A 27,548-nucleotide genomic window follows, 5' to 3' on the forward strand; every position below is an offset into this window, starting at 1 on the left:
AATGCAGAAAAAAAAATAAATGAAACTGTGGTACTGGTATCAGGCTACAAATAGAAGAACTGGTCTTCAAGCTCATTCTCGGTACGCGACTGTGGTCGTACCACTAAATGCAACATCAGGGGAAAAAAAAAAAGATCCACAAGTACCTACATTTAAACATCCAACTCCAAGAGTATGAGCCACAGAAGTCCTACTGAGGCTCCTGTGTTTCACCTGCTTTGGTTGGGGTGAGCCTTGGCACATACTCAAACAATTCAGAATTCACAAAACAGCGAGCTTTGAGCCCCCTGAAGCCACAGCGACCCTGGTAAACTAAATGTGCCGGTGCTGTTCTCTGGCAGCGAGGCTGACTGGCTGGGAATGTCCCACCTTCCTAATGTTAAGCCTTCTCATGCACCAGGATGGGAGACCACATATAAATTGCCTTCCAGCAATGGACTCTATATCATGCCAAATCCTAAACTGTGCCCAGGAATTTATTCTTTTAGAGTCAGCAAAGCAGGCCAGGGACAGCTCTAATGATATAGACATTGCATTCAGGTACCTAAGAACATCACTAGATGCTATTTAATACTGGAGGATGGAGATAACCCAACAGTCTTGAACAGACAACTGAGCTCCAAGAGTGACAGACCTGGATGGCTCAAGTACGCAGTTGGGTACACAGAAGAGCAGTCACTGGCACCTTCACTGTAATCTGCCGTTCAGTGGCTCCTTCAATAAAAAAATGATGAATCCCAAGAGCAAGGACCGGAGCACCGAAGTCCTCATTCTTAGTCAGCCACTCTCCCTGTCAGCTGGGACAATCTGGTTCCTTTTTGTACTCTCCTTTGTGGCCCAGGGAGCCGTGCCCTCCCGGTTGCACTGTGGCCCAGTTCCAATAGATCGCTCACAGCACGCACTGGTTTTTTAGCCTGTTCATGATGCATCAGCACGTGAGGCTTTGAACTCCCTCGGGTTAAGCAGCACATTGACCCATACGTCAAGACTTCTGGGCCAGGGTTCTGGAATACCAGATAAAGCCAGGTGTCACTTACCACCTCCAGTGCTGTGCTGTAAAAATAAGAGTGGCCGGCTGAAACCGGCATAGCACAGATGCCTGTGGTGTCCCAAGCAATGACTTCCAGCCAAAGATAAGCCTGTAGCTGAAGGCTGCAGAGAAGACCCTAAATCTGACTGTGGCTTTATGTCCTGAGCATCCTAAAGGTCCTCGCCTGTGCAATAGGTATAATGGCTTTTATAATAATATTGCCAGAGCAAAAAATTAAAAATTGCAAAAAAGATCAGGTACTATGACGATGGGAGTGCAGGTAGATCTAGATTTTCAGAGTCCGCAGAAAACGTGAGAAGGCACAACAAAATTCATTATAGGAAATGGCTTTACTATGCTAGAACTTTCAGGCATGTTTTCAATGATGTCATGGACATATACTTTAGTAAATGTATGTGGATGAACTTTTTTCCCCTCTTCATAATTATTTCTATTTTATAATAGCCACAAGAGCCTGCAGGCAATGTATTTTCTTGCACTTTCTGGACGGCTGAAGTCATCTGGTTTTCCTGATGCTATGCAATTCATTCAAGGTGTTTAATACTGATAACCAACCACAGATGCACTCCCTGGACTTTCCCATTGCATCAGTAACACACCGACTAAAATGGCTAACTAATACAGGCATTTTTTTTCCAACTAAAACGGGGAGAAACACAGAATTTTATATTCACATAAAAATATCTATATGATAAGCAAAAAACAAAACAGTCATCATAGATTAATACCTTCTGGGTTTTGTTTAATTTTTTTGAGCACTCCCAAGTGGGAGGTTGACTTGTTCATCACCAAAGGCATTTTCTGCACAATCACAATTTCTATGATATTCTATAGATTCATACAGCCTTATTTATTAAAACAGAGTTGAGTGTTATTAAATGCATGTTTCTGACAGCCCCTGCAGATACGAATAAAGTAGCTAATGAGAAGAAAAACTGCCTTATTCCCAAGGCAGAGATCATCTTTAAGCTAGTTTGCGATGACAAATGGTTGTTTTCACCTTTATATATATCACCTTCCACGATTACATGTATAGATGAATAGCTTTTTGGACTGTATCCATAACTAGCCTCAGACACCGTCTCAAGACTTTCATTCCAGCCTTACTAGTAGGAAGCTGAGCAAAGATGAACTGTATTAATTGTTTGGGAAAGCATATGTTTACGTGCCTAAAATAAATGAGTGTGAGCAAAATTCAAGCAGCTCACCTTTTAAAAGCTTTGTAGTTTCAAAAGCAGGCTTGAAGAATATTAAGTGCATGTACTTTTCCTCTAGTTTTTTTCCCCCTGCTTTGGACTGATTTTTTGATAACTGGTATCAACAACCCTTTTGCAGTTGATATCCTCTGACGTTCTTTCTAATCTAATTCTTGTCCAGAAAGAAACTATAAAAGAAAAAAAAACAACTTTGAATAATGAAATCAAACACTGGAAGTTAAAAATGTAAGCTCCCTTTAGGTTTGTGTGAGAATATAAATGATACATCCATCTTGAGAAGTACTAAGCAGCCACAACTTCCATTTAAACAAAGGCATTATTAAGGACCAATAACTGCCTTCATAGCAGGTGTCAAACAAGGCTGCTTTTGTCTTGAAACTCACTTAAAGGAAATTAAGAGAAAAAAAGCCTAAAACATCAATCCAAACCAATCAGTGTTAAAAAAGTATTTCGTTTTCTATTTTGACCCTTCCCATGATTACTCTGGTGTTCTGTCCTCCTCAAGGAAATGGTCTTCAGCAGAATTTGGTGCATGAAACTTGGGAAGACAGTGTAAACAGAGAAGTGAGAGCATCTTCATAGATAGCATCCTTCTCAAGCCCCCTGGGGGGGTACAGTGCTTTGTCTTATGTGGGCAGATTTTGTTTCTGCTGGTTTTCCTCTTGCTTCATGTATTTCTAATCCCTGGTGCAGCAGTCAGTGAAAAAGAAAAAGAAAGCTCTTGAAGCTTCTGTGGTCCTTTTTTTTTTTTTTTTTTTTTTTTTTTTTTTTTTTTTTTTTTTTTTTTTTTGTGTAGAAGGGAGGCACCTTTTGCCTTTAAACTGTGTTCATACTCAGAAGCGTCAAGCAGTGCACGGCTGCTCCCTGTGGTCTCAGCAGAACTGGGCTGACTGGCAGAGGCTTGGGGCAAGCCTTGGAGGTCAGAATATGACAGTGTTCACGTGTCCTTTGCTGCTGTGAAGTTCACTGATTAATCTGATAGCATTCGTACCTTGTATTTCTAAAGGTAATGAAATATATAAATACCACACGAGAAGATTACGTCACTTCGGAGAAAGGCCACTACTTTCTGAGATGTTGTTGCAGTTTGTATACTTGTGCAATTGAAAGCAGAATTTTTCCTTCCCATTTATTATAGCAACAGGAAGCTTACTTTAGGTAGCAAGGTGGCCCACAGTGGGAATCTAAATATTAATATAAGACTAAAGGAACCAACCTATTCTTATACTAAAATAGAAAGAATTTGAAGAAGCTGAGAAAAAAAAAAAAAGAGACCAGATGGTCTTCAAGATACAATTAGCCCCCAAGAAGGTGTACAAAAGAAACAAAAAGTGTCATGAATACGATTTTGGTGATAACATTGAAAGACTCCAAGAATATACATTTTGTTCCGAATAATTTTTCATTCTCCTTACACTGTTAACTATCATAATGAGCAAGCTGTATTTCATGTTCTGTTTCTTACTGCAATTATTTTCATAAAATTAGGTCATTTTTAAAATTACATTGTTCAAGGGCACTTAGCAATAGAATATATGATATTCTCTCCTTTCTATGGCTGAGCATTTCATCATACACACTGGGAAAAAAAAAATCAGTAAAGCATCCAAGGATACATTGGAATACCACAGTGATATTGGGAGAGTTATAAAAGACAGACTTGCTATTAAATAGACTATAATATTTCAAGTGACACTATAGCTCTAATACATCTTGTCAGAAGCTAATCAGTGGAAAGGTCCAGTGTAGTGTTTAGAAAATTGAAACTTTACTTCCTTCTTTTGCATATCACTATCAGATTATTCCATTTTATATTTCATTGCGTTGATTGGGAAGCCTCTAGAAAGAAGCCTCTGCCTTCTTGTAGACCTGGAATCTACATTACCTTGTGGGATGAGGAGTGGTAATACACCTGATGAAGCTGGTGCAGCGAAGTACCAGCGTGAGCCAAGGTCCGCTCCGGGGGGTGCTGCGATCTCTACCTAATCACCGCACCATTTTGTTTAGACAGTTTTGTGTTTGCCTTGGAGCTTTTGATCCAGCACGGCGGGGTCTAGTCCTGTCTTATAAATAAGATGCTATGAAATCTAGTCTAGGAAATATGGCTGTGGGTTTTTTTCATGTGCCTCACACTTTACGTAAAATCATCTTATCTGGGGTAGAAATGGTGCACAGTCCTTTAATTAAATCAGTGCTAAGTTTTGCCTGAATGATTAATAAAATGAGAAAATTCTCTGTCTTACTATGAAAGCTCTATTCTTTTGTATTCCTTTATTCTCTTCTATTACTAAACCCTTTCTTCAAATCAGATCCCCCAAGCTGATATTTGTTCCTTTGGGCTCACCCAAGGACTATAATCTGTGGCTAAATCAAGATAATTTTCATTTGTCACAAAACTCCAAAACAAAACAACAACAAAAAATGCAATAAAAATAACCATTTGTTGTTGTTGTTGTTGTTCATGAAGCATGGCATTTTCATGGCTAAAATTGCCCAAGGGAATGGAGAAATTAATTTCAGTACGTTGGATTTTATGGGAATGAAAGTCCTCTGAATAAATGAAAAACTATGAGATGACATTTGGATCAAAGGAGGTATATCCATTGACTTTAATGGATGTTGAACTGGACCTTTGATTATTAAAACTGCCTTATTATGAAGTAACAGTGAGGCAGCAGCACGGACTACAAAGGGTAACAAGGTACAGGATCAAGGAAGCAATTTGGAGTAGGGAGGAATATTCAAATAGCACAGCTTTCTAGCTGTGCAGAACATTACATCCTATGGGTGTGTTTACCTTAGGCAAGGTAAACACAAACCCATGGGCTTCTGTTTATTAATTTAATACACCCGTCGATGGTTCTGTTACCATGACCAGAAGACATGCTTAGAAACCAAAAGTGATATACAGATTTGCACATTAACGACCACCAGATAAACACTGATATCCATACACATGTACATACAGCAGTGAAAAAGTTTACTGAAGTTTTCTAATAGGCTAGTGCAAATGGAGAACATTTGCAATTAATTGGTAAATTACTAAACAGTATGGTTCATAGGATACCTACAAAAATGTGCATTCCATTTATATCCATATGTACATATATAGAGATATAATTTTATTTTTCACTCAGGACCAGTGCAATAAATCAACCTTTTTATCTTTCTGTTTATTTTGTTTTCAATTCAAGTTTTGTAAATGATGGTAATCTGGTATGAGCAAGAGTCTGCTCTAAATTGTTCCACTGAAAGTCAGTAGTAACTCTACTGAAGTGAATAAATTTATAGCAGTGTGAAGCCATAATAGGTCAGACACAACACTATAATGTTCCCAGATACAAAAGCAAGAAAGGGAAATTTACATTTTAGGATCTGTAGGATTCCCCAGCACTTTCTTGTCTTCTCCTTTCAGTGCTGACAAGTTCAGAGATGAGGTCCAACTTCAAGACAGATGCCAGCTGATATGAATCCATACTGCTGCTCGCTTCCCCGCCCAGCCCAAGTAGCACTCAGGGAGCTATTAAGGATGGTCGTCATTTGGGTGGAAAGGACTAGATTAGCGTTTTCATCAGACCAGTCTTCTGACCCAGCTCTGACTGTGCTTGCACCAGTACAAGGGAGGTGACTGGAAGGTGAGTTTAGCCGTGTATGTGCCAGTCTCCCAAACCCACAGAAACCCAGGACTATTATTCACTTTTAAAATCCTCACTCTATTTGACTATTTAGAGTCAGATTTTGGGGTTTCTGTTGTGAATATAACATGGTGAGATTACAGACGAAAAAGTGGGAGTACACATACGGTCAGACCGAGTGACAGAGTGAGGAGGCATCCTCCATACAGACAAGGATCAGGGCATCACAGAAGAAAGATGTAAGATTTTCAGAAACATTCTAGAAATAGGATCAAACTCAAGAGCCCAAAGCAAGCCTCCAACATATATAGACACGGAAGAGCCAAACAATCTTGAGATGCATCAAAGATGATCTCTCCAGCAGAGATGGGTAAGCAGTAATGCTGTTTTACCTACATAAAGAGTGGCAAAGGAAGGGGAAGGGACAAGCAGGCTAACTAGTACAATTAACTACATACATAAAATTATTAAAAAAGATTATATGACCTAGTTGCTCGCAATATCACAATAAATAGACTCATGAAATAATCTTTCTGAAGATTAAAAACATGGGGGTGGGGGTGTTATAGGATTAATTTTCCCGAGCAGACCATAGGGCTGCCATAAGCTTTCCACAGTGAATACTTCAGGTTCCAAAATAACTGCTTCCAAGAACAAAGATCTGAACCACCAGCTTTGCATTAAAGCCTATTTCTTGACCTCTTCTGAGCACCCACCCCTCCCTGCATAACAATTTGCACCAAACACCCATGGATATTCAATATTAAACAACTAATTAGAATTTCTGCCGTTTTCATTGCTTTGAACACGAAGCTGGTTTTGGCGTTTTCAGGTCTTCATACAAATCACACCTCTGCAGCTCTCATTCCTAAACTTAATTAATAGTTATTATTATTTATGACTGCACTGCATACTAGTCCAAGCTTTAATTTGGTCTTCTAAAAAGAGAGCCTGTGGCTGTGCTCTTGGACTTTTTTTCTTCATCTTTTTTCTTTTCTGAAATAACATTATTAGTTCAAATCTTGTAGCTTGTTTTTATATGGTTAGTGCTTTGTCTTTGTCTCTCTCTTTCTCCCTTTTATCCTTCTGACTTTTTTATTTTTAAACTGCTCTAACCTAACTTCATTCCGATTTCTTAGTCATGGATGCTTCAAAGACTCTTACCACTGATTATCATCCTTCCATTCCCATTAGTCCAGACCTTAATTTTATTTTGAAGGTCATATGGTCTGTATGTCCAGTGGGCACGGTAGCTGGCTTGTGTTCATACACAATATATTTTTCTCCTTAACTGATACTCATGAGCCTGGTAGTGCCTTTTGTATGAATACTGACCATTACTATCTCCAGGATACTGATAAAAATTGCCATTTCTGCTAAAATCCCAATTCGATCTCTAATCCCTTGCACTTTATTCCCATTCCCCATTTTTCACTGACTTCTGAAATACCTGCTATCCACAGACAATAAAATCTGTTTGTGAGCCATAAGAAGCAGAAGTGGTCACCACTGTACCGGCTCACTGTACTCTCCAAAGACTGGTTTGAAATGACTAGCTGATTTTTTTAAATGCTGTTGGGTTTTCTCCATCTTTGTTGCTTCTCATGTGTCACAATGGGACACAATTTTCCCATCAAGAAAACAATTCATTTGTTTTAATAAAATACTTAGAGATCAATGGATGCAAAGTCCACCACTATTATAAACAATATGAATGCTGTCTTTCCAACCCACGTCCTATCCAGGGTTTGCTTCAGATTCAGTCCTCTCTTCAGAACATTTCTAAGTTGGTGGTTCATTCCCTACCTTTCCCATCTTCCGCAACTCTCCCATCCCTGCTCCCTTGTTCCACCCACTCCACCCTGATCATTTGTTTTTTTAACTTTTTGCTGTATTGTTTTCTCTGATCTTTCCTGCTTATGATGGCCTAACTCTTAATATAACTATTTTGTGATGTTGCGTCTTTATTTAAAAAAGGGAAAAGCTAACATTTGACTGTATGAGCTGTTGCAGAGTACATTTCTTCTCATTTATTATTCTGAAAGTAACATAACACTGTCTATAAAGCATTAGATGCATAAAAGAGAGGAACAAAACCCACTGTGATCGTTACTAGAATAAATGCTAAGAAATTACATTAGCAGAAATCCTTGGCAGAATCAGCTAATTATAGTTGGCACAGATAGATTACAGTTAGCCAGCTAATAGTCATCTGAATCCTTCTGTGAGAACCCTCTGACTTTGAATGCATTTTCCTGGGGAAAGCTGCCCCAAGCTGAATTGGTTTAGGCTGAAAAATTCCATCATTCATAGGACTAAAGTCTAAAACAATGCTGTGTCTGCTTTCAGCATCTCCAGTTCTGATGTTTCTTTAGAATTTTGACAGCTTTCATAGGAAAAGCTCCAGAATGACTATGTGATCCAAACCTCCTCCTTTGAGTGAATCCTTAATAGAACCTCTTCTTAACAACCATTAGGATACAGCATCTCGCTACATACATGATCATAAACTGTTTCCCTAGCATCTCCCATTCAGTGCACAGCACAAGGTAAATGAAGTCGCTGCGTGTAGGACTTCATTCATATCTACTGAAGACCTGGAAACGGGGCAGAAGTATGAAACTGCAAAACAAGAAGGGATGAACTTAGAGTAACCCAATGCTGCTTTATCAAACCGCTGCTGCCCCCAATCTCTGCTGGGGTACTAAGCCATGGAAAAAGCATTTTCACCAGCATGTTCCTAGAAACACCATCCGCTCATTTTCCAACTACATAGCTAGCCTGAGACAACAGACTGCATCCAACAGCAATAATTTTATTGTTAGTATATGAGGCGATATTAAATTCCAAGTGTGCTGCAAAACCAGGCCCTTGCTTTCTCAGAATGGCCACCTCCCCTTAGCTGACCCCTCGGAGTGCCCCAGTACTCATCCGTGTGCCTCGATGCCACACATGCACACTGGGAATGGCAATGCCTCTTCAGCCGGTAGGTGCTACACAGCCGCTAACATTTGCAACTGAGATACGAGCATGCCGCTGTAGCAAAGCCTACAAGGAAATGAGTAGCACGGGAGCACTTGCTGATGAGTGAGGAGCAGTCATCCCGTGCACTGCATGCATTGGGGAGTCTGTAGGAAACACAGTGCATGATGAGGCAGTTCAAAGGTGTTGGCATAATGTAACTCACAAAGGGAAATGAATTCATGTTCCATGGGCGACTATAAATGCAGTGTTTCCCTTCCCCGAGTACCTGACTTTGCATCCTTCACATGCTTGCATATAATCTTTCTGCTTCTTCACTGAAGCTACACAAACAGCTGTAAAATATTGACCAGATAGCTGCCACGAACTGTTATGTACTAGAGGCAAAACAGCCCCCAAATAATTTGAGTTCATATCCCTCCCATGGATGAAACCATATTAAGAAAAGCAAATTTCCCTGTGCATTAAAGGAAGCTGTTGCATGCATATCTATTTTGCATGTGCAAAAGAAAATTTTGCATACACAATGGGTATATATACAAATGGCTTCTGATTACAATGTAAGCATTGCCTTTAGAAAATTGTGTTCCATTAAATAATTCACGTTATCCTTCCAGCAAAAGAAATCCAAAAGTGTCTGGCGAGGAGCTAAATCAGTGAAAGCGGGGATTCTGAAAATACTGTCCTCTGTGTTGCAACAGTAACACTTCATTATTGGTTTACACAGAAAACAAACAAATTGGGTAATTTGCAGCACAGATAAGCCTCGGTTAAAATAGCTGTACAGGATGCAAGGGGAAATGGGAGTGTGCATCCCCATGCCCAGACACCTCTCCTGACCCAGAGCGGGAGGGCTCTGCCACACAAACTTCCACTCTGCAATGGGCAGGTGCCGATTGGGCTGCATGAAGGCAACGAGCTGGCGAGCAGAGCAGAGCGCAGCCTGGGGAGGACGCAACAGCTGCACCTGGGGAAGAGCTCTCAGAATTCCCTCCAGCCCAGCCAGAAAGCAGAGGCAAATTTTGAAAACCAGCTGGGCCAGGTACAAGTGTATTTCAAGGCTCAGGCCAGGTAGTCCTGCCTAACTGACAGAAGAGGCTGGTGTTTTTTTTATAATGTCAGAAATTTTGAGAGAATAATTCATTTTATAGAAGGCAGTGAGAAATGTTTGAGCTCCAAATTGTGAATAGTGCTGCTGGTATAAAGCGACTGTTTTTAGAGCGCATTCAAATCCATTACACATTGAAGATCTAAATAAAATAGCTAAGCAACTAGAAAATGACATGGAAAAAAAATAAGGTAATGTGTGAGGACTGAATTATTGTAGCTCAGTGGAAACTGTTCCTCTGAGTGTTATCTCAACCTTCAAACTCCGTACAGGTTTCCTGTTTGTTCCTAACTCGTACCGACTGAGACTAGGGTGTAGGTCTTGGGCCTTATTGTCTGATAGTTCGCAATATCTGCTACTTGATGACTTGATAAGAAATTACATTTTCAAAAGCTTGACATTAATTTAAAACACACAAGGTTTTGCTCATTATTTGTGAAACATTATTCCTGTTCAAGTCCTAGTCAGCAGCTACAGCAAAGTATGTCGACCCCATTGATGAGGTAATCAATTATGCTGGAACAAAACAAACGGCAAACTAGAAGGAAGGGAAGCCTATGGTTTTATAAGAGCCAGAGAAAACAGAGAGAAAGAGCATTTGGCAAATGACACAGGACAAAACATTTCATCTCTAGGTTCCAAGAAGATATATTTTGAATTTGTATTAAATATGATTTACAAAATTAATGTTCTTCTATGCTGGACCGCTTTACTGGGAGTGAATGAAGACAAACCAGGGCATACATCCAAAGCTGTGGTTCCACAAGCATGTGGCACTCTGGAATGGAGGTTTACATGCCAGCAGCTGCAATTATCCCAACTAGCAATGATTTAGCATTCTGTGATGTCTAGAGCATAAAAAACACAGGCTATACCTTTATATCACAACCATCTGAAATTCAGGTTTAAATTCTGCCTTTAAAGAGACTGCAGCACAGCTTGTTGCTGTGTGCACGTTGGAGAATAAAAATGATTAATTCTGCCCATCAGTGAAGTTTTTGCTTATAAGTATCACAAGGCTTTGCTGCGTGCAGCAGAAAAAAAATTAAAATCATTTTTATGCTCAGTTTCAAATCCTTATTTAAAACCATGTAACAGTGCTAATTACTAAACACTGAGACGACTGAATAAAATATCATAAAATGCTGACTTAAAAATCAGCCACAAACCACCTTAAACCTACGAGCATTTACCACAATTTTTTAGTGCATGATTTTACAATCCTGAGTTCAGAAAAGATTTTCATGTTAAAGTTAACAGAAGAAAGTAATTAGGGAAGAAATAAATCAAAATGGAATATATCATGTAATATGAGCTCCCATGATGAGCTGAACATCTGAAAAAAGGAGCAGAATGATCAATTCCTCACTGCAAGAAAGAGACACAGAAAGATTGGCTTGGGAAAAAACAAAAAATTTCCTTTTGGAATCACCACAGCGGGAGCCAGAGGAAGCTTTGCACCCAGAGACCTAATGTTGTCTGTTAAGCTAACAAAACTAGTCTGGAAGAAGGAAAAAAGTAAGACTACATCTTTTCATCCCCTTCCACTTCACTGCTCATCTCCCTAGTGCTTATCTTGATCCCAGTTTTCTTTTTCCGAAGATTTTTTTTTCTCCCTCCCCTGCTTCCTTTCTTGCTTGTTTTCGACGCTGACGGGGGAGCAGCATGGGTGCATGATGCCAGCTGCCTCCGAACAGGGACCCTGCCTTTCTCATTTGCATCGTCACATTCAGCAATTACAGAATGTACCAGGAAGGACCCAGAAGGGGTCAGTGACAAAGATAGCACTGCAAATTCAGCACAGCCCTCCTAGCCCTGCGGAGGATGGGTACTGCGGCCGGCGTGGGGCCAGTCCAGTGGTGTGTCCAGTCATGCTAAAGGAATCAAAGATCTCAAAAAACAGGGCAATGCCTTGTGCCACAGGACAATTTGGAAAGAAAACATGGGAACAGCCTACCTAAGCCATCTGCTTCCTACCCATTTTTCCATAAGGGTGTAATGCAAAACTTGACATCACTGAGAAGGAATCCCCAGTGGGAATTTCTGGAGAACACGCTCTAGGATGCCTCACCATGAGACAATGGCAGCACGGCTATGGGAGCGTTGCCAAAGCACAGTGGTCACTCTCTCTACCAAACCACAGACTAAAATAACCATGCGAATACAATATGCACAACACAGACATATTATCTTTGAATTTATACATGGAAAAAATCTAATGTAATGTATTGTTCCTCGGAGGTTTTATGCCATATTCTTTCCATTATGCCACTGCAGACCTGCCCTGCCCTGCACAACTCAGACTATAATACGAACTTATAAGACTATATAACTTTTACGCTAACACCACATAAGCCACAATCAGCAACGTCTTATCATACTGCAAGAGTAAGTGCAACTACAGGCTGTCTATAAGCTGTAGTGACACAGTGAGAGAGATGTCACCACACATCTCAGTCCTGCACACTGTCTCCCCTGCAGTTCAAGACAGTCTGGGGGTAGGAACCTATCCGTAGGGATGGCATTACAAGGTTCATAGACCCGAAAGAAGTGCAGCTAAATACACACTGTCAGGTACAGCTCTATGTTGGGCTGAAAATAACTGCATTTTCTAATGTTCTTGTTATCTTATAAAAGCATCTTGAATAATTACTCACACAATTAAAAGGAATAAGATCAGATATTCTTGGCCAAGTTAGTCATTGAGCAATTTGCCTTCATTTTATCTACTAATGTCATATCTAGAAATAAAAATCTGAATTGTAACCTTGAAACATGAACTCTGCAAACCCATATTTTGGCATATGCGTTGTATGCACACACCAAGGAATACTTTGAAAAATAAAAATAAGATCCCAAACTTTGAACGCACTTTAGGGGTCAAAAAGCAATGGGAACAAATGCATTATTTAATCATAAAACCCCCACTTGATTCAGTGCAAGGCTGCGGAGGCAGCTCAGGCTCCCAGAGGCAGGTGAGGTGAGGACTGCTTTGAGGGACGGCCACAGAAAGGGCTGAGCTGAGCTCTCCCTCAGCCCTGCCTCTGCCTGGGAGAGGTGGGAGATGGAAGAGCTGGAGAAGACTGGCAGCTCTGAACAAGAGCGTGCAGCCATTTCCTCAGAGAAGCAGAGGAGAGGAAATGAAGGGGAGCTTCTCACTTCCAAAAAATGAAGCCATTATTCAAAACTGAGAAGAAAGACTGTTAGAAAACAGGGGTTATTCTCACATTGCTTTGACTCCATGATAATATTCTTCCCCTTATTAACGGCACAGTTTTAGCAACTACATCTTTATTACAGTCTCTGCATTTCTCCTTCACCCTCATTATGGGTTAGGTCTATTTCTTACCTGACCGACACAGGCTCCACACTCCTTACCTTGACTCAAAGCTAGCAGTAACTTTTTAAAAATGCTCACAATAATAATCGGCTATGGAGTATGCTTACCCTGAGGTAGTTGAGGGTGAAGTTTGTCAGACCCATCCGAGTGATGTTTTTGGACAGCTGCTCCAGCACCTGAGGGTCTTGTGCCTAAACAGAGAAAAAAAAAGAATTTTCACTTTGTTTTTTGTTTGTTTTTCTCAACATACTTGGTGGAATGCAAAGAGGGTTCTCTGAAAAGCAGTGCCACTCCTATGGAAAAATTACACATAGATGCTGAATTTGTGTAATAAGCTACAGAGTTCTGTTTGCATAGGAAAAATGTAAAAAGTTCTGAAATTGGAGCAGAATAAAGACTGCTTTCCAGTAACTTCCTCTGTCCCTGTCCATTCAAAAGATAGACCTAGGAGGTCTAGTCATGCACAGGGGTGCAAATGAGCAGGGCCCCACCAAAGAGCTTCTTGAAGGACCACAGTACATTTGGAGCCTTCCACTTGTTGGCTGGGAGTCCCAGGAAACTAAGCAGATAAAGGCAGGAATGAAAAGGGTATTGCCTTCTTTTTAGGGAGAAGAAACCAAAGCAGAAAGAAACCATCAAGGCACCTTCAGTGGAGCTGATCGTGTAAATAGCATTAAGCACAGACTGGAGAACCCTTCTGGTCCAAGTTATTTTCCCAGAATTAAACAGGAAAAATGCAAGTACAGTCCTTCTCTGACCCTAGCCAGAAACTTTACCTGTGAGACCAGCCTTTTAAAATGAGATCAATCTCATTACTGAAATTAATACCTGCTGGTTGCTGGCTAACCTGCTTCCACTCTCTTTGAATTTCAGCAGCCCCCTAAATACATAATGTTGCTTATGGCTATCCTTGCTGTCCCTTAATGGGATACTGCTGAAGAGTTCAGAAGATCAGACCTCTAAAGTAAAAGATAACCCTGGGAGAGAAATGGTAGGGCAGGTTTTCAAAGGTATTTTCCTCAGGCCTTTAAGAGCATTTTCAAAAAGGTCCAGGCTTCTTAAGTTATTTGAAATCTAAGTAACTTGATGTCAAAACACAGGTATGTATTTGGGCTTGTGTTCTTACCCTCTATAAAACCATAGTCCTGCAATTACTTCTGTATGTGGAGCACTACTACTTGAAATGCTTCTACATTGTTGATCTGGGAGTGGTAATAAGGCTCTGTCCTTTGTTTCTCTGCAGTGATTTACCTTATAATATTTTGACTTCAAATTGTAGAATATTTACTTTTGTGTGCATTTTCATTCAATTGCACAAGTCTTGAAATGTGAAGAAAAAGAAGAGCTGGAATAAAATTCTGAAGGTTTCTAAGTAAATATACGGTAATTATTTATTTTCTGTTTCATGCAAAGGTATAATGTTTGTTTCATTTAAAGACTAAATATAGTTTGTACCTACAATGATGAAAATTCATTGACTTTTGTGTAGCTTGTATCAGTAGGAACAGATTTTGGGCCCAAATCATACAGAACCACCAGATGGGATTAAAAGGAAAACTATGTGCTAAAACAAAATGAAAACATAGCAACAGTGGCAACAATAGAGCACTGAGAAACAAGGGAGTGATGAAAGAACTTGTAAATAGACGTAGTTGCAGGCAAAACAAAATATTTATAGTTAATTGCCTTGGGTGTGAGATTTGCTGGAGTTTTTCATAAACCTAATCTCATCTCTTTGCATTAGGTCAAGTGAATAAAGGATTACTTACATGCATGGCTAGAATGCTGCGTGGGACTAATTCTCTGTACTGTCTAATAGTAAAGTGCCATGTTTTTATTCTCATAAGATCATCAAAAGTAAACTCCAAGATAAGACGTCCTTCTGTGCATACCTAGAATACATAAAATACATGAAATAAATTCCCAGGAATTCTGTTTTCAATGGTATCGTATCATCAATTAAACAACATTCGGAAATATCAGAGCAGTATTCTATTGTTCATCTCTGCTAGATTAATTGTTTTTTGTTCTCTTGGGGAGAAAAAAACAAATGTGGGAAAATGACTTCATAGGCCTTACCATGGAGACAGTAACTTATAATACTATAGATTTTATAGCATATTACAAACATAGAATATTGGTGTGCTAAATCTTATTTATTGCATCAATTCTCTTTCCCTCACAGTTCATTCCTGCTAATTAATGAATGAACCTCGCAGTGGAGGTGGCTGTGGTGCAACTGCACACACTCGACGTCAAGTTGCTGAACCAGTCATTCTTAAACTGGTTTACGTTGCCCTTTCCTTACAATAACTTGGCATATAAACCTTTCTTTCATGTTTGGTTGGAGTACTCAGTGTCCTGAATGCCTGTGGCCAAAACCCAAACCTGATTATTTTTTCCCCTTGCCTTTTCTAAATGTTTTTGTCCTTTCCAGGCATTTTATCCAATTTTTATTTTACTTTCATTTCTTATCTACTTTTATTAATCTCCCCTTGCAAGGAAAGCCAGGTGGGGTGTCTGCCGTCAGGCTGTGTGAGCTGCATTGCCACGGCAGGTTTGAGAGCTGGGAAGCAGAGAGGTTCCGTCATGGACAATGGAGCTGCTTCCACAGAAAGGGGCTCACGCAGCTTTGTGAGGGGTTTTGTCTAAGAAAGGAGAGAAAATCTGGGAGGAGTAAATGCAGCAGGTGGAAATGAAAAATGAAATAAATTACCAGAGATATTTATAAACAACTGTCCGCAACTTTATGTGGAATAAACTGCTGTGGGTCTTTAAGCTGCGAAATATAAGCCTGACATGGTATCTTGACTAGGGATACCCTGGAGTACTGTAAATGATGCCTGATCTGAAAATTAACTACCTCTGTTGTTGATTTTATTATTTTTTTTATATTGGGTGTTTAGGCTTACAACTGCTGTTCAAAGTAAACCTGAAAGCGCAGGGTACAGAGATGTTGTGGAAACAGGGTGTAACTGCTTTCAAAAGAAAAGGTTTCTGTAACTGTAATTATAATATAACTAATATTTGATTGAACAACCAGCCAGCCTAGAATCAGTTGTGTCTGTTGAGCCTTTCTACAAGCCCCAGCTCAGACTTGGCTGTCTCCCACTTGGGCAATATTTGGCTTTTCTGGTTAACAGTTCACTTAATGTCATCACAGTTTTTTTCTCCTGGTTGTTTCTGCAAAAGCCCATAGGTAATTTAACAGGCAGACTATATAGATGAATTACTGTGGACCTATGAAGGAGAATCTTGCAACAGGTTCTCATCTGCCCTTTTCAACACACTTTAGTGATGCCTTCAGGTTTTTAATGTGACTTATTTTGTCATATGACCCTGATTTTGATTTTCACATAGCTTGCGCTATGAGGAAAAATTACACAGGGTTACACATGGACACACATAAGGATTCATGCAGGAAGAAAAACATTTTTTTTTATTAATGTTACTGTGTTGAGGCCAAAGATCCAGATTACTGACCAGTTAAAATGAAAATATTTCAGGTTTAAAATATATTTTTGTAATAATACCTGTGGCTTCTCAAACGTTTCTTCTCTTAAACTCAAGCCCCCACAGCTCTTAACAGATATATTTTATGCACTGGCATTAACAAATTTTAATTGAAAAACCAGAAAACATTCCTGGTATCACAGTGGTAAAAATTTCCTTATGTAGAGCAGAATTTTACACATTGCTTTTAATCAATAAAATTGGCACTGTTTTATTTTAAATGGGCCCCTTTCTTTTTTTCTTTAAAAGCTGCCTTTTACATAGAATCCAAAAAATCAAAAGGGTCTCCAATTAAGAAAACATTTTCTGTTGTGCTGAATTCATGTTACCGTACTGTGAGCTCTGACATTTTGTTTCTGTGGTAACCAAAATCAGCTGATTAGTTGGCATGGCAACAGAAAAGATGTAATCCCAGCAGACACACTCTAATCAATGCCCCCAGCACAGATGGTCTCCGGAGGATCAACAAGAAAGAGGCTGGCAGGCATTCAGTATATCACGTGGTTGCTCTAGACTAGGCCAGGAAAAAACTAAAAAAGAACATTTCTCAAACTAACCAATAGCTTTTTAACCCCTTCACTGCACTTATTAATTGTAGGAATTTCAACTGCTTGCACCTATGAAAACGGGGTTTGGTCCTGTGCCTCATCGTTCGGAGTCTTGCTCTCCTACCGTCAGGCAGCTTTTTTAAGTCTTCCCCTTTTATTAACTACCATTTCTCAAACCTGAGCCGTGGCTTGAAAAGAAGCCTAGAGCTTACACAAATCTGGGAAATGCCTGAGATTGTTAGTAAGGATTAAAATCACTGAGTTTCAAGGGCTTCTCCTATAAAATCCAGCCGGTGGCCCCACAGTGGGTGCAGGAAGAGACCGGTTCGAACGCAGGGCGCTCAGCGCTGTGGTGGTGAAGGCAAAGCTTGCCGCTGCCCATCTATCGGGAAATATAAACATCGCTAACTGCGGAGGAACGGCGTGCTTACACACAAAGTTGGAGTGTTGGTAAACACACTGAAAACAGAGATTTAGGAGGACTCCTAAGGCTTTCCTTTACTTGGGGGGGAAAAGAAAAAGCAGCCTCTCCCAGGCAAACAAAATGGTAGTCAGGGCTTCAGACTCTTCTTTTACCCCATATAATTCATGCCATTGAACTGTGTTAAATTCTTTCCAGTATTTATTTACACCTTGATAAAACAATTTTTAAGTGTGTGACTTTACAGGAACATCTTACCCTCTATAGACAAGCCGGACTATTCATATTCTTACTGTTGGGCATGTTCTAGCCACCTTTGTTTGAAAAAACCTGGAAATGCCATTTTACGTATTTGTCCAATACTGCAGTGTGCAGTAAGCTGCTCTTGCTAGGAAAATGTTGAAATGAATAAAATGCAGCTGTGGATTCCTGATTCAATACATGATGAGATCTGTTTCAGCCCATTATATTAGAAGTTAGTGAATTTGCAGCTTAGAAGTTGTTTGTGAAACTGAAACAGCTGTTAACAAATATAGTTACTTTGCATTTTTGCATTAAAAAACCTCCTTTGTGGTAGTTTCACCGGGTGAGGTTCAGACGTGATCTAAGGAGCTACACAGCCCATTGGAGTGCTGTTTGTTACAGGAGGTCTGCTTTGTTCCACCACGGATGCTGTGGGAGTAGTTTACCTTTGGGTGCAAGATCTGTGCCCTCGGTACATCTGCTAGAAGTTACACACACACAGCTGAGAAACATTGGGCTCTAACTTATTTCTGAAAGAGTAATATGTTCTTTTCTCCCTTATTCCACCAACTACTGTGTCTTATTTTGAATTTGCTCTTACTAACACGGTCATATTTTAAACATAGCACCATCAAACCCTCCCTAATTTGTCACCCAGAATCCAAATCACATCCCCACCTGAACTTTCCTACCAGGATATAGAGGTTTATATTGGAGCCTGCCACAGGAACGCCGGGGCTGGAGCAGGCCGCGTGCTGCCAGGGCCGCGGCAGACGGGGGGGGCTCACAACAGGAGGTGCTGCGGGAGGCGCCTGCGGCCCCACTCACGCAAGGTGTGACCCAGCCCGGTCCCTCCTGCCAGTCTGTCTCCAACGTGCCGGGCACTAGTGTCCTTCCCAAAGCAACAACACTGTAATGTGCTGCCACGATCAGTAAATAAACTAATTGAATTGAGAAAAGCATGTTCTGTTTACTGATTAACTCCTCCCCCCCCCCCCCGCCCGCCACCACCTTTTATTTGCTATTGCATTAAAGCTAACACAAAGGGGAATGACACAGAAATGCCTTTAGGGAGCTCCGCAGAGAAGCGGCTACTGGATACCCTTGTCACGTCCTCTGCACATGGCCAGCACGCACAACTCCTTGTGAGCTGTGAGGAGGCCAAGGGGTGCCACCTAGGAATGTCTGGTCTCTTCGCATCTCTCTGTTAGTGTCTGTGTAAAGCAGACACAAGGGGGCTGGAGTGGGACAGCTGGAGTGGTGACACCATTAACCTCACACCTCCCAGCTCATCAGTGCTCTACACGCTGGTGGCGTCCTCTCCATCTTCTTGAAGCCCCACTCCAAGAGCCATGAAGATGGCAGGGAAGACCCTACGAGGGGATGAGACTCACGTGCTAAACCAGTGTAAGCCACGAGGGCCCTGGTCATGATGCTGTGAATATCCAGTGACTCTCAAACCCCCGTGTTCCTGCAGGCCAAGGGCAACTTGGATGGGTTATCTCCTCCTGCTGCCCCTTCTCCTTTTGTGTTTTTCTCCATGCAAAGGTTAAAACTCATACAGATGAAAAGGTGCAAGATGGAAAATCATCATTTGCTGTTAAATTTATGAAAGGGGATATTTCCATTTTGAAAATCAGTTTACTGATTTTTTTTTAGTATAAGAAAATTTTGTTTTAATTTGTATTTTCCACCTTTTCGGTACTGTTTTTATAAAATATATGGCACTCAGTTTAATTACAGGGCTAGAAGTGGCCAATGCATGAAGATAATTCACTATCAATTACAAATATTGAATATTCACTAACTGCCTGATCCAAAGCATGTTTAAATCAATTGACTCCTTCCATTGACTTCACTGCCCTTTGGACCAGCATCCTACTATATTAAATCACTATTTTCCTAGAGATTTATAGTCCTTGGACTGGGTAAGTATCCAGTGTAATGCATACCAACCCAAATGGTAGGTAGCAGCAATGTGAAATCTCATTGCTGCTTTAAAATCAAGCCCAGAGAAAAGGAGAAGGGCAGGCTGAATTTAATTCATGTACAACTGATGGTTATGGCAACCTGGCATTATGTGCTTCTCTTGCAATCTTTCTGGGAGAACTGCAGAGATGTCCGCAGAATTTTCCAGTCACATAATGAATATAGAAAATAGTAATTAAATAGCTTCAAGGGTTTTCAGTATTAGAAATAATCTCAGTCTACCAGAAAAATGCAACAGCCAATATTTTTCACCCTTATACACACGGAAAAGAAAACCAAAAACCAACAACATGCTTTATTGAGTCTTCCCTGTTACCTTGGTAAACATGGGTTTTCCATGCTGAGTGACCATGGTGCATTGATCACAGTCCACTGTGATGGATGAGTTGTGGTATGACTCTTTTGAGTGCTTGAGAATGTAATACAGGTCTGTTACACCTCCTTCAAAGACAGTGCTAAAATAACGAGGAATGAGGGTCCTTCCAATTGCTGTGAGGAAAATACAAAGCAGAATTCAGCAAATGCTCTAGGTTATAAAATCTCAAACCATTTGCTAACAGAACATGAATAATTTTAAGTGCAATGAAATCAAACTTTCATTTAATGAATATAATACATGTTCTCTGTCTGCTGTAGAAACGAAGTTGTGCCTGCTCCCATTGCAATCAATGAAAATGGCTTACCCTATTCATAGGGAGTGGGCTCGCCTTGTTTAAGCTTTTTATGTTGATGGCAAGTTAGAGTTACTCTTGAAACCATCTGCAAGGTTTTTTGTCCCGAAGTAATTATTATACAGAAAGCCACATACTGTCAATTATGACTGAAAATTGGATATTACCCATAAATGTATAAATACAAGTGGTGAGCATTTACAGAAGTATACTCGTACACCCAAAAAGGGAAAGCACATTTATATAGGGAAGTTGTGTACACAAATAAGTTTGTCTGTGTGTGGACACATGTATATTTATATGGACCCACCCAAACATACACGCACACACATGCACACACACACTCTTGATTGAATAGGAGGTCTACTGCTGAGAAATCAGTCCTGGGGACTGGAGAAGGATCTGAGGATGCAATACAATAGACGTTACACAATATGTGACTACCCACAAGTCTGTCTGAGATCTCTTTTTAGACCAGAAGTATTTATGTCACAGGCTAGAAAGTCTGAGCAGATGCCTGAACTACCTTATATGCACCACTTAAACCCCAAACTATGGACTCAAGGTACCCAATTCTGCAATACTTACTTGGGCCAAACTCCCACTGAAGGCACACTTCTCACTTCAATAGCAGTTTCAGGTAAGTACTACAAGGTCTAATTCCAAATACGTAATAGTAACAGTGAGCTTCTGAGAGTGCTTCAGATGCACAAACTAGCAGAAGCACCGACATCAGAGGCAATTATCTGATATGTGACTGATGTTTTCCGTCTCCTTTTATACAGATAAATTTGGATGCAACCACAAGCCTGGTATGACAGAACACTTCAGTTTATGACAGACTGATACTTCCATACCGGATGACTCATTGCCTTGCATGCATTAATCAGTCTACGGTAATTCTGAGTGGTGGATACATAAAAATTGCTTCCATTTTACAGAGGGAAAAACCAAGTGATGTAAACTGTGTTTTGGAAGAATGAGATAGAAAAGTCATCATCAACAGGCGAGATTAGAGTTTATTAGTTCCTGATTCTTATTTGTCTATTAGGACTAAGTGGTGACTCATGCCTCCCTCATTTGCTGTATACTTTTGAAAGTAATTTCTAAAAAAACTATTTTCATATAAATTTTGCCAGCATATGAACAAAGGCTCCTGACCCTAAAAATGTATTTGCAAGTGGGTGTTGTAAACTAAAAAGTATGGTGTTTTCACAGTAGTTCTGTGAAAACCATTTCTGCTCTGTGCATTACAATGTGAAATATTGCATGTGCAATCATAACACACATTATATAATGAAAATTTATAAATATGGACAATTAGGACTTGTTAAAGTCTTTGGTGTAATATTAGATATTAATGTAATTTAATGCACAAAAATATAGCACTCTCTGGAAGTGGCTGACAATTCAATTAATACGTTGAACAACTATTCTACAACTCTAGCTCCTAAAAAAACCCACCCGCTCACCATGCATATGTTAATTTTCTACAGTCTTTTAATTTAATTTAGAAAAACTGAAGTCCAGTGTATCAGCATAGGACTCAGCTCAGGCTTTAACTCACATTTCTCCATGCTGGTACGGTATATAGTAAAACGTGAAATTTACCCATCAAGTTAATTTCTTGCTCCCCTAAGGCTAATTAGTGAAAATTAAATTTCCTGCTAATCATCCTAAGCAGCAAATGTGTGATATGAAAATCCAGCATTCCCACTGATTGTGATAAACCTCTATTCATGTGACTTATGCACTGCATAAATATCTTGAAACTATTTTAACTGCGGTTTATAGACCATTCCCAAAGTAGCATGGTCATATGGTGTTGCTTTTTGCCTTGTATTCACAGCTACAACACATTAAAGAAGGCTAGAAATACATTAAATACCTTATTCTTATTACTTTTCCTAGTAAGCATTATCTGTGTTTGCCACAGGGATATGCTACTATGAAGAACAAAGTGGGGGACCAAAAGGATGAAGTACAGAGGTGCACAAAAGTATATGCCCCATGGAACCTGACTTTCAATGACAGATGCATGTGCAGACTGTCTGTAAAGTTGAAAATAGCTAATGCAAATGTCCACCATAAACCATTATAGCTAATAATGAGCTCCAGAAGAAACATTAATGGAAACCTGCATTAATAAGCAGACCTGTCCTCAGCTCACCATGTTGCCTTGCCACAGAAGACTAAAGCAGCTTCACCATTTTGGTTTTCTTCTTGAAGCGCTCAATGGCTTAAAAAGATTGTTTCATTTCTAGGATAAACGTGAAACTCTACAGCGGTAACAAAGCTCATTTTTGCAGGAAATGGTATTTCTAACAACAACACAAGGCTGTGGAACAGCTCTTATAAAGTCTAGAGATCATTACAAACTTTGTCAATGTTAAGTGCAAAGGACTTTTCCTTGACTTTTTTCACCTCCAAAACAGAACTGTGTGTATGACTATTCAAGCATGTATGTGTGTGCACCCCAGCTCTGCTGCATGCATACATACAATCCTTTCCTGGGCATAGGAATATGAATGTGGCAAACATGTTTTTCCTTCTCCTCTTGCAGCAAACGGACACGCTGAGGTGTGGATGTACACACTCCACCTGTGTCTGCCACTGGACATCTCAACAGGATTTTAGCAACACCACGTATCTTCTGCCAGAGCCCTAGGAGGACTCCAGGAAACGTGAAAGCAGGATGACGTGACCATTTGATACCTGTGGCCACTTCAGGATGAAGTTTAGCCATCCTTGCACCAGTAACATGAGCTCACGCCTTGCAGAGTACAGAGCAAGCTGTATGCTAGCTTGGGTTGCAAAACCTAAGGGTTTGCAAGTCCCCAGAGGCAGTCAGAGACAATAACGGAATGCATATTCTAAACAGCATAAGCTGCAATATCCAATTGCGCCGTCAGGGCTGAATAAAGCTTTACCTGCTACTGCCATTGGAATTCCTTCATGCTTTAGAACTTGGCTTTTAGTCCACATAACACACTTTTACAAATGTATCTCTGTGCATGATTTTGCAGAGCCTCTCCCTCCCACACCATACTTCCCTGAAGGAGCATCGTATGGACGCCCTCAGAGCCAGCATGCAGATCTTTGCCGCAGGAGCTCTGAGAACAAGCATTTGCAGCAGTAGTTTGAGTATGGGGAGACCCTTGTCATTTCCTTTCCTGGTGTCAGGGCCCTGAGAGCACCCCTGCTTCAGGCTTAGGCTACCAGGCAGGTTTTCTTTCCAGCTTCTAAGAGGAATCCTTGCCCAGGTACTGCAAGGCTTTCTGCCTATGTCCTCACGCAGTTCCCTGCAACTGGATCTCCTTCCTTCCTGCCTCCTATCCAACTGTTGCTCTTTATTCTTTCTCCAGTCTCTTTACTCACCTACCCCCATGGTCCCATCCTCCGTTTTCTCACCTTATGTGTGGTTGCTTTGCATCAGCTATCTTCCAAATTCACTGTTCATCTTCCAGTATCTCCCTGTCTTTTCTTCTCTCCCCCCTCCCCACATGCTGCCCTTTTATCTCTTGCCCAAGGAAGCTCATTAACCTTTCCCAAATCCACCCAATTTCCTCATTCTCTGTACTTAAGCAGGTCCAGCTATCTAGTCCCAGTCTTTTCGTTATCCTCCACTCTCCCCAAAATGTCAGCTTCGCACACACTTTCTTGGTGCCCTTCCCACCCAGCCAGGCTGCCCCAGCACCTTGTCCCAGACCCCCCACCTCAGCAGTCCAAGCCCTCCTGCGGTATCTTGATTTTGGTTTTTTCTCCCAAGATTCTATCTCTGCCCTTTTCCACACTCTGCCTCCCCTCAACAGGAGATTCTTTCCCCAAACAAACCCCACCTCTCCTTCCTTCCTGCAGCTCCTCATCCAGCCAGGGTCCGAGCAAGAGGACCTCTTCCCTCTGTGCCCCCCACCCAGCCACACATCTCCCTATTCCCCATGTTTTTTCTCATTGACTTCCAACTCTCCCTTCCTTAATCATCCTCCATCTTCTCCTTCCGCCTCTCAGTTACTATCTCTCTCCCCTCTCTCACGTCAATGTCATCTTGCCCTGATTTTTTCCCTTCTCTTTTTTTTCCCTCCTCTTCCTTCTTCCTTCCTCCACACTCGGGTCAATTTGCAGGGCCACCTGGGTCCCGAGTGCATCGGCGGGCAGGGCAGGAGAAGGAAGGGCTTCCTGCTCTCACTGCTGAGCCTTGCCCGTGGGCTTCGCAGTGGAAATGTCCACGGTTCCCACAGCCCTGAGCTGCAACATGTCCAGTTACTCTGCAGTTGGCACGTAGATAGCCGCATTGGGCTCCTACAAGGAGCCTTACTTTGTTCTTGGGAAAGGCACTCCTTGGAAATGTTAGCTGTCAAACTCTGGTAAAGCCTGCACTGAGTACTTGAGAATGGGTGTTTTTCCCCCTCAAAGATTGATAAATTTGCTGAATTCTGTCAGATTTCCACAAAAAGGACAAAACCCCTGCTGCAAAGGTGAGCAGCCCTACTCTAGAGCACACTGACTCTCAGGCATTTAAAAAACATTAAAATTGCAAGACTTTTGTAACGCTGACAACGTGGTATTCTTCCAGTTTGGGGGAAAGAAGAAATTATTTTGGGCTTAAATAAAAAAGAACTAGCTAAAAGCAGAAACAATTTCAGCTTTATTGGGTCAAGTTTGGCAAAATTATAAATGAGTAGAAAGAAGGCCTTTTAATGGGACTTACCCAGCAACATTGATAATAGATACTCTATCATCTGCCTGCAGGAATACATTAGAATAGCCATGACAGCAGATGCTGAGGCTCTGAGCCCAGTACTCAGGCTTAGGAAAGCAGAAGTAGGTTCATACCTACATCTGTACAAATACTAACAGGCTCTTACAGTCACATTACCCAGAAAAGACCTTTTTATAGTGTGAAATGCAACACCCTGCATTGTAAGATATTGGATATACCAGAAGAAAAATTCACTTGCATGTCAGCATTCAGGCATTAATTGCAGATCACTCGAATGCTGCTTTAAATTATCATTTTGTCCTGGGCAGCATCCTTCATCCCTAGCTGAGTATGTAGGATGTACTATTTCCCATGAGAAGCGGGCACTGCCCCTTAACATTTGCTTCATTTGTGCTAGCAAATCCCCAGATAGTAAAGCAAACTGACAAAGATCAGCTGGATTTAGCAACAGGGAATAGTTATTTATATGAAAATGTCTATAAGAAAGGCATATCGAAGGGACTATTTTGCACAAAATATAATGCTGTCATCTGCTGGAATGACGTAACTTTAGCCTATTCAGTGCTATAACAGCTTGGCTACATGTGGTTTTGTATACCTTTCCGGTGGATCAGAGACCGAAATACAATTTCAGAATTGAAGTAAGACACGTAGATTTGTGACACTCTCCCAATATGAGTGGTCCAGAAATCAATTAACTCAGTCTGCAAATGTAGGCAAGAAGCTTTATAGGTCAGTAACAGTTACATTATATATAATTTTTTTATATATATATATAATATATATATTTTTTATATATATATATATACAATTTATAATTTCTTAAGTATTAATACTGAGTTTCTAAAGAAAAGAATGAAAGTACCTGACATATTAAATGGCCCAAGGTCTGCCTCTTGGGTAAGGATGCACTTAGGCCACACTCCTGCTTTTTGGCCCGGGCAAGCAACACTAGCGGTTAGAGTGCCCCTCTGCCATCCTGATCCTGGCAATCATTATTTTCATGCTGTCCTTTCATTTGTTTCCCCTTTTAAATACGTTTGTCTGAGTGTAAAATACTTTATTCTCTCAGGAATATGTTTAAGTCTAAAATTATTTTTCCATCACAAATTGAGCCAAAAAGTCCAGCGATCTCTAGGTGGGATGGCAATAATTTGTGACATTCAGGGTTTTTGCAAGCCTCACACTAGCTATGGGAGAAAACCAATTAAAAAAATAGTAGGTAATATAATTGTGGTACCAGCACGCACCATGTGGTGGTGATGGTTGGTTTGTTTTTTCCTCCCAAGGATGATTTGAATAAAATAGAAAGTAAACATGTTTTCCTAGTTCACAGGAAGCTGGTATTATTTGTGGGCTAGGAATAGAAGAACACTTCCTCCCTTTGTGTCCCAAAGATAGGCTGTCAAAATCTCAATGCCCTCTACAGAACGCATGTTCACAGGCTCTTTGCAGAAGCAGGGCTTGACAGCAAACCCCTCCTCGTTCACTGAACTGCTCATCTGTTGCCTTTACAGTAGAAGCTCTCAGGGGCAGAGACTTGGATTTAGCATATACATATACACCATGTTAGATAACTGCCAAGTTGGTATAGAACTGAAACAGTGGAAGTGTTAATCAGTGAAATAAAAATATTGGGTTTATTGCTTCCAGGCTGGTTTTTGCAGCTCTGAATCCTGTCAAGTCCTATGTCTTCAATTAGAGTTAGGATATAAAATAAGTAATAAAACAGACACAAATAAAAACATAAAGTATAAAAAGCCTTTAAAAGTTCCACAGAATCAGCAACAGAATGAAGAAAAACCACCCTGTGCCTATAGCTTAAAGGAGCTCTGTTTGGAAGCTCTGGTGCAGCCTGCAGCCGATTATCTCATCAACATGCTATGGACGGGCTTGAGGAACTCTGCTGGTTAGGGCTGTGGGGTTTTTTGGCTCCCAGCACAAAACGTTGAGGTGACCTGTAAAGCTCTAGGCGGACCATGAAAGCCTCTTGCTTGAGTGATTATCACAGTTGGATCTCAGTAATTAAATGGAGATGCTACAACTAACTCTCCCTCAGCCAGATGTCAGAGCTAGGGAAGCCAGGGGATGACTTCCCATTGACTGCAAA

The 27,548-nt window shown here is 40.7% G+C and overlaps 2 protein-coding genes and 1 long non-coding RNA gene across 15 annotated transcripts in view; 1 reads left to right on the top strand and 2 right to left on the bottom strand.

Annotated features, from left to right (window-relative positions):
* LOC308070900 overlaps positions 1 to 10,852 on the bottom strand; it is an 11,183-nt gene extending 331 nt beyond the window's left edge. The window contains exon 1 of the long non-coding RNA XR_013930922.1: positions 2,260 to 10,852. This is a non-coding gene — a long non-coding RNA (uncharacterized lncRNA). The remainder of the gene's footprint in view (positions 1 to 2,259) is intronic.
* The window catches only part of LOC308070799 (uncharacterized protein), a 46,708-nt gene extending 20,488 nt beyond the window's left edge, over positions 1 to 26,220 (top strand). Inside the window, exons 2-3 of one of the 2 annotated variants that reach the window (XM_080405358.1) lie at positions 21,504 to 21,614; positions 22,655 to 26,220. In XM_080405358.1, coding sequence (XP_080261484.1) covers positions 24,133 to 25,086 — 954 coding nt within the window. In that variant the 5' untranslated portion in view covers positions 21,504 to 21,614; positions 22,655 to 24,132 and the 3' untranslated portion in view covers positions 25,087 to 26,220. Of the gene's footprint in view, positions 1 to 21,503 lie in introns of both variants that reach the window. The other variant, XM_080405357.1, reaches the window with a different exon arrangement.
* Positions 1 to 27,548, bottom strand: part of LDB2 (LIM domain binding 2) — a 251,766-nt gene that overhangs the window by 32,216 nt on the left and 192,002 nt on the right. For all 12 annotated transcript variants that reach the window (XM_080405213.1, XM_080405214.1, XM_080405209.1 and 9 more), the window contains 3 exons: positions 20,364 to 20,536; positions 15,103 to 15,225; positions 13,441 to 13,524 (listed from right to left, as the gene is read on the bottom strand). In XM_080405213.1, the coding sequence (XP_080261339.1) occupies positions 13,441 to 13,524; positions 15,103 to 15,225; positions 20,364 to 20,536 (380 nt within the window). The remainder of the gene's footprint in view (positions 1 to 13,440; positions 13,525 to 15,102; positions 15,226 to 20,363; positions 20,537 to 27,548) is intronic.

Source organism: Falco punctatus (genome assembly GCF_963210335.1).
Source record: "Falco punctatus genome assembly, chromosome: 1".
NCBI classification, from domain to species: domain Eukaryota; kingdom Metazoa; phylum Chordata; class Aves; order Falconiformes; family Falconidae; genus Falco; species Falco punctatus.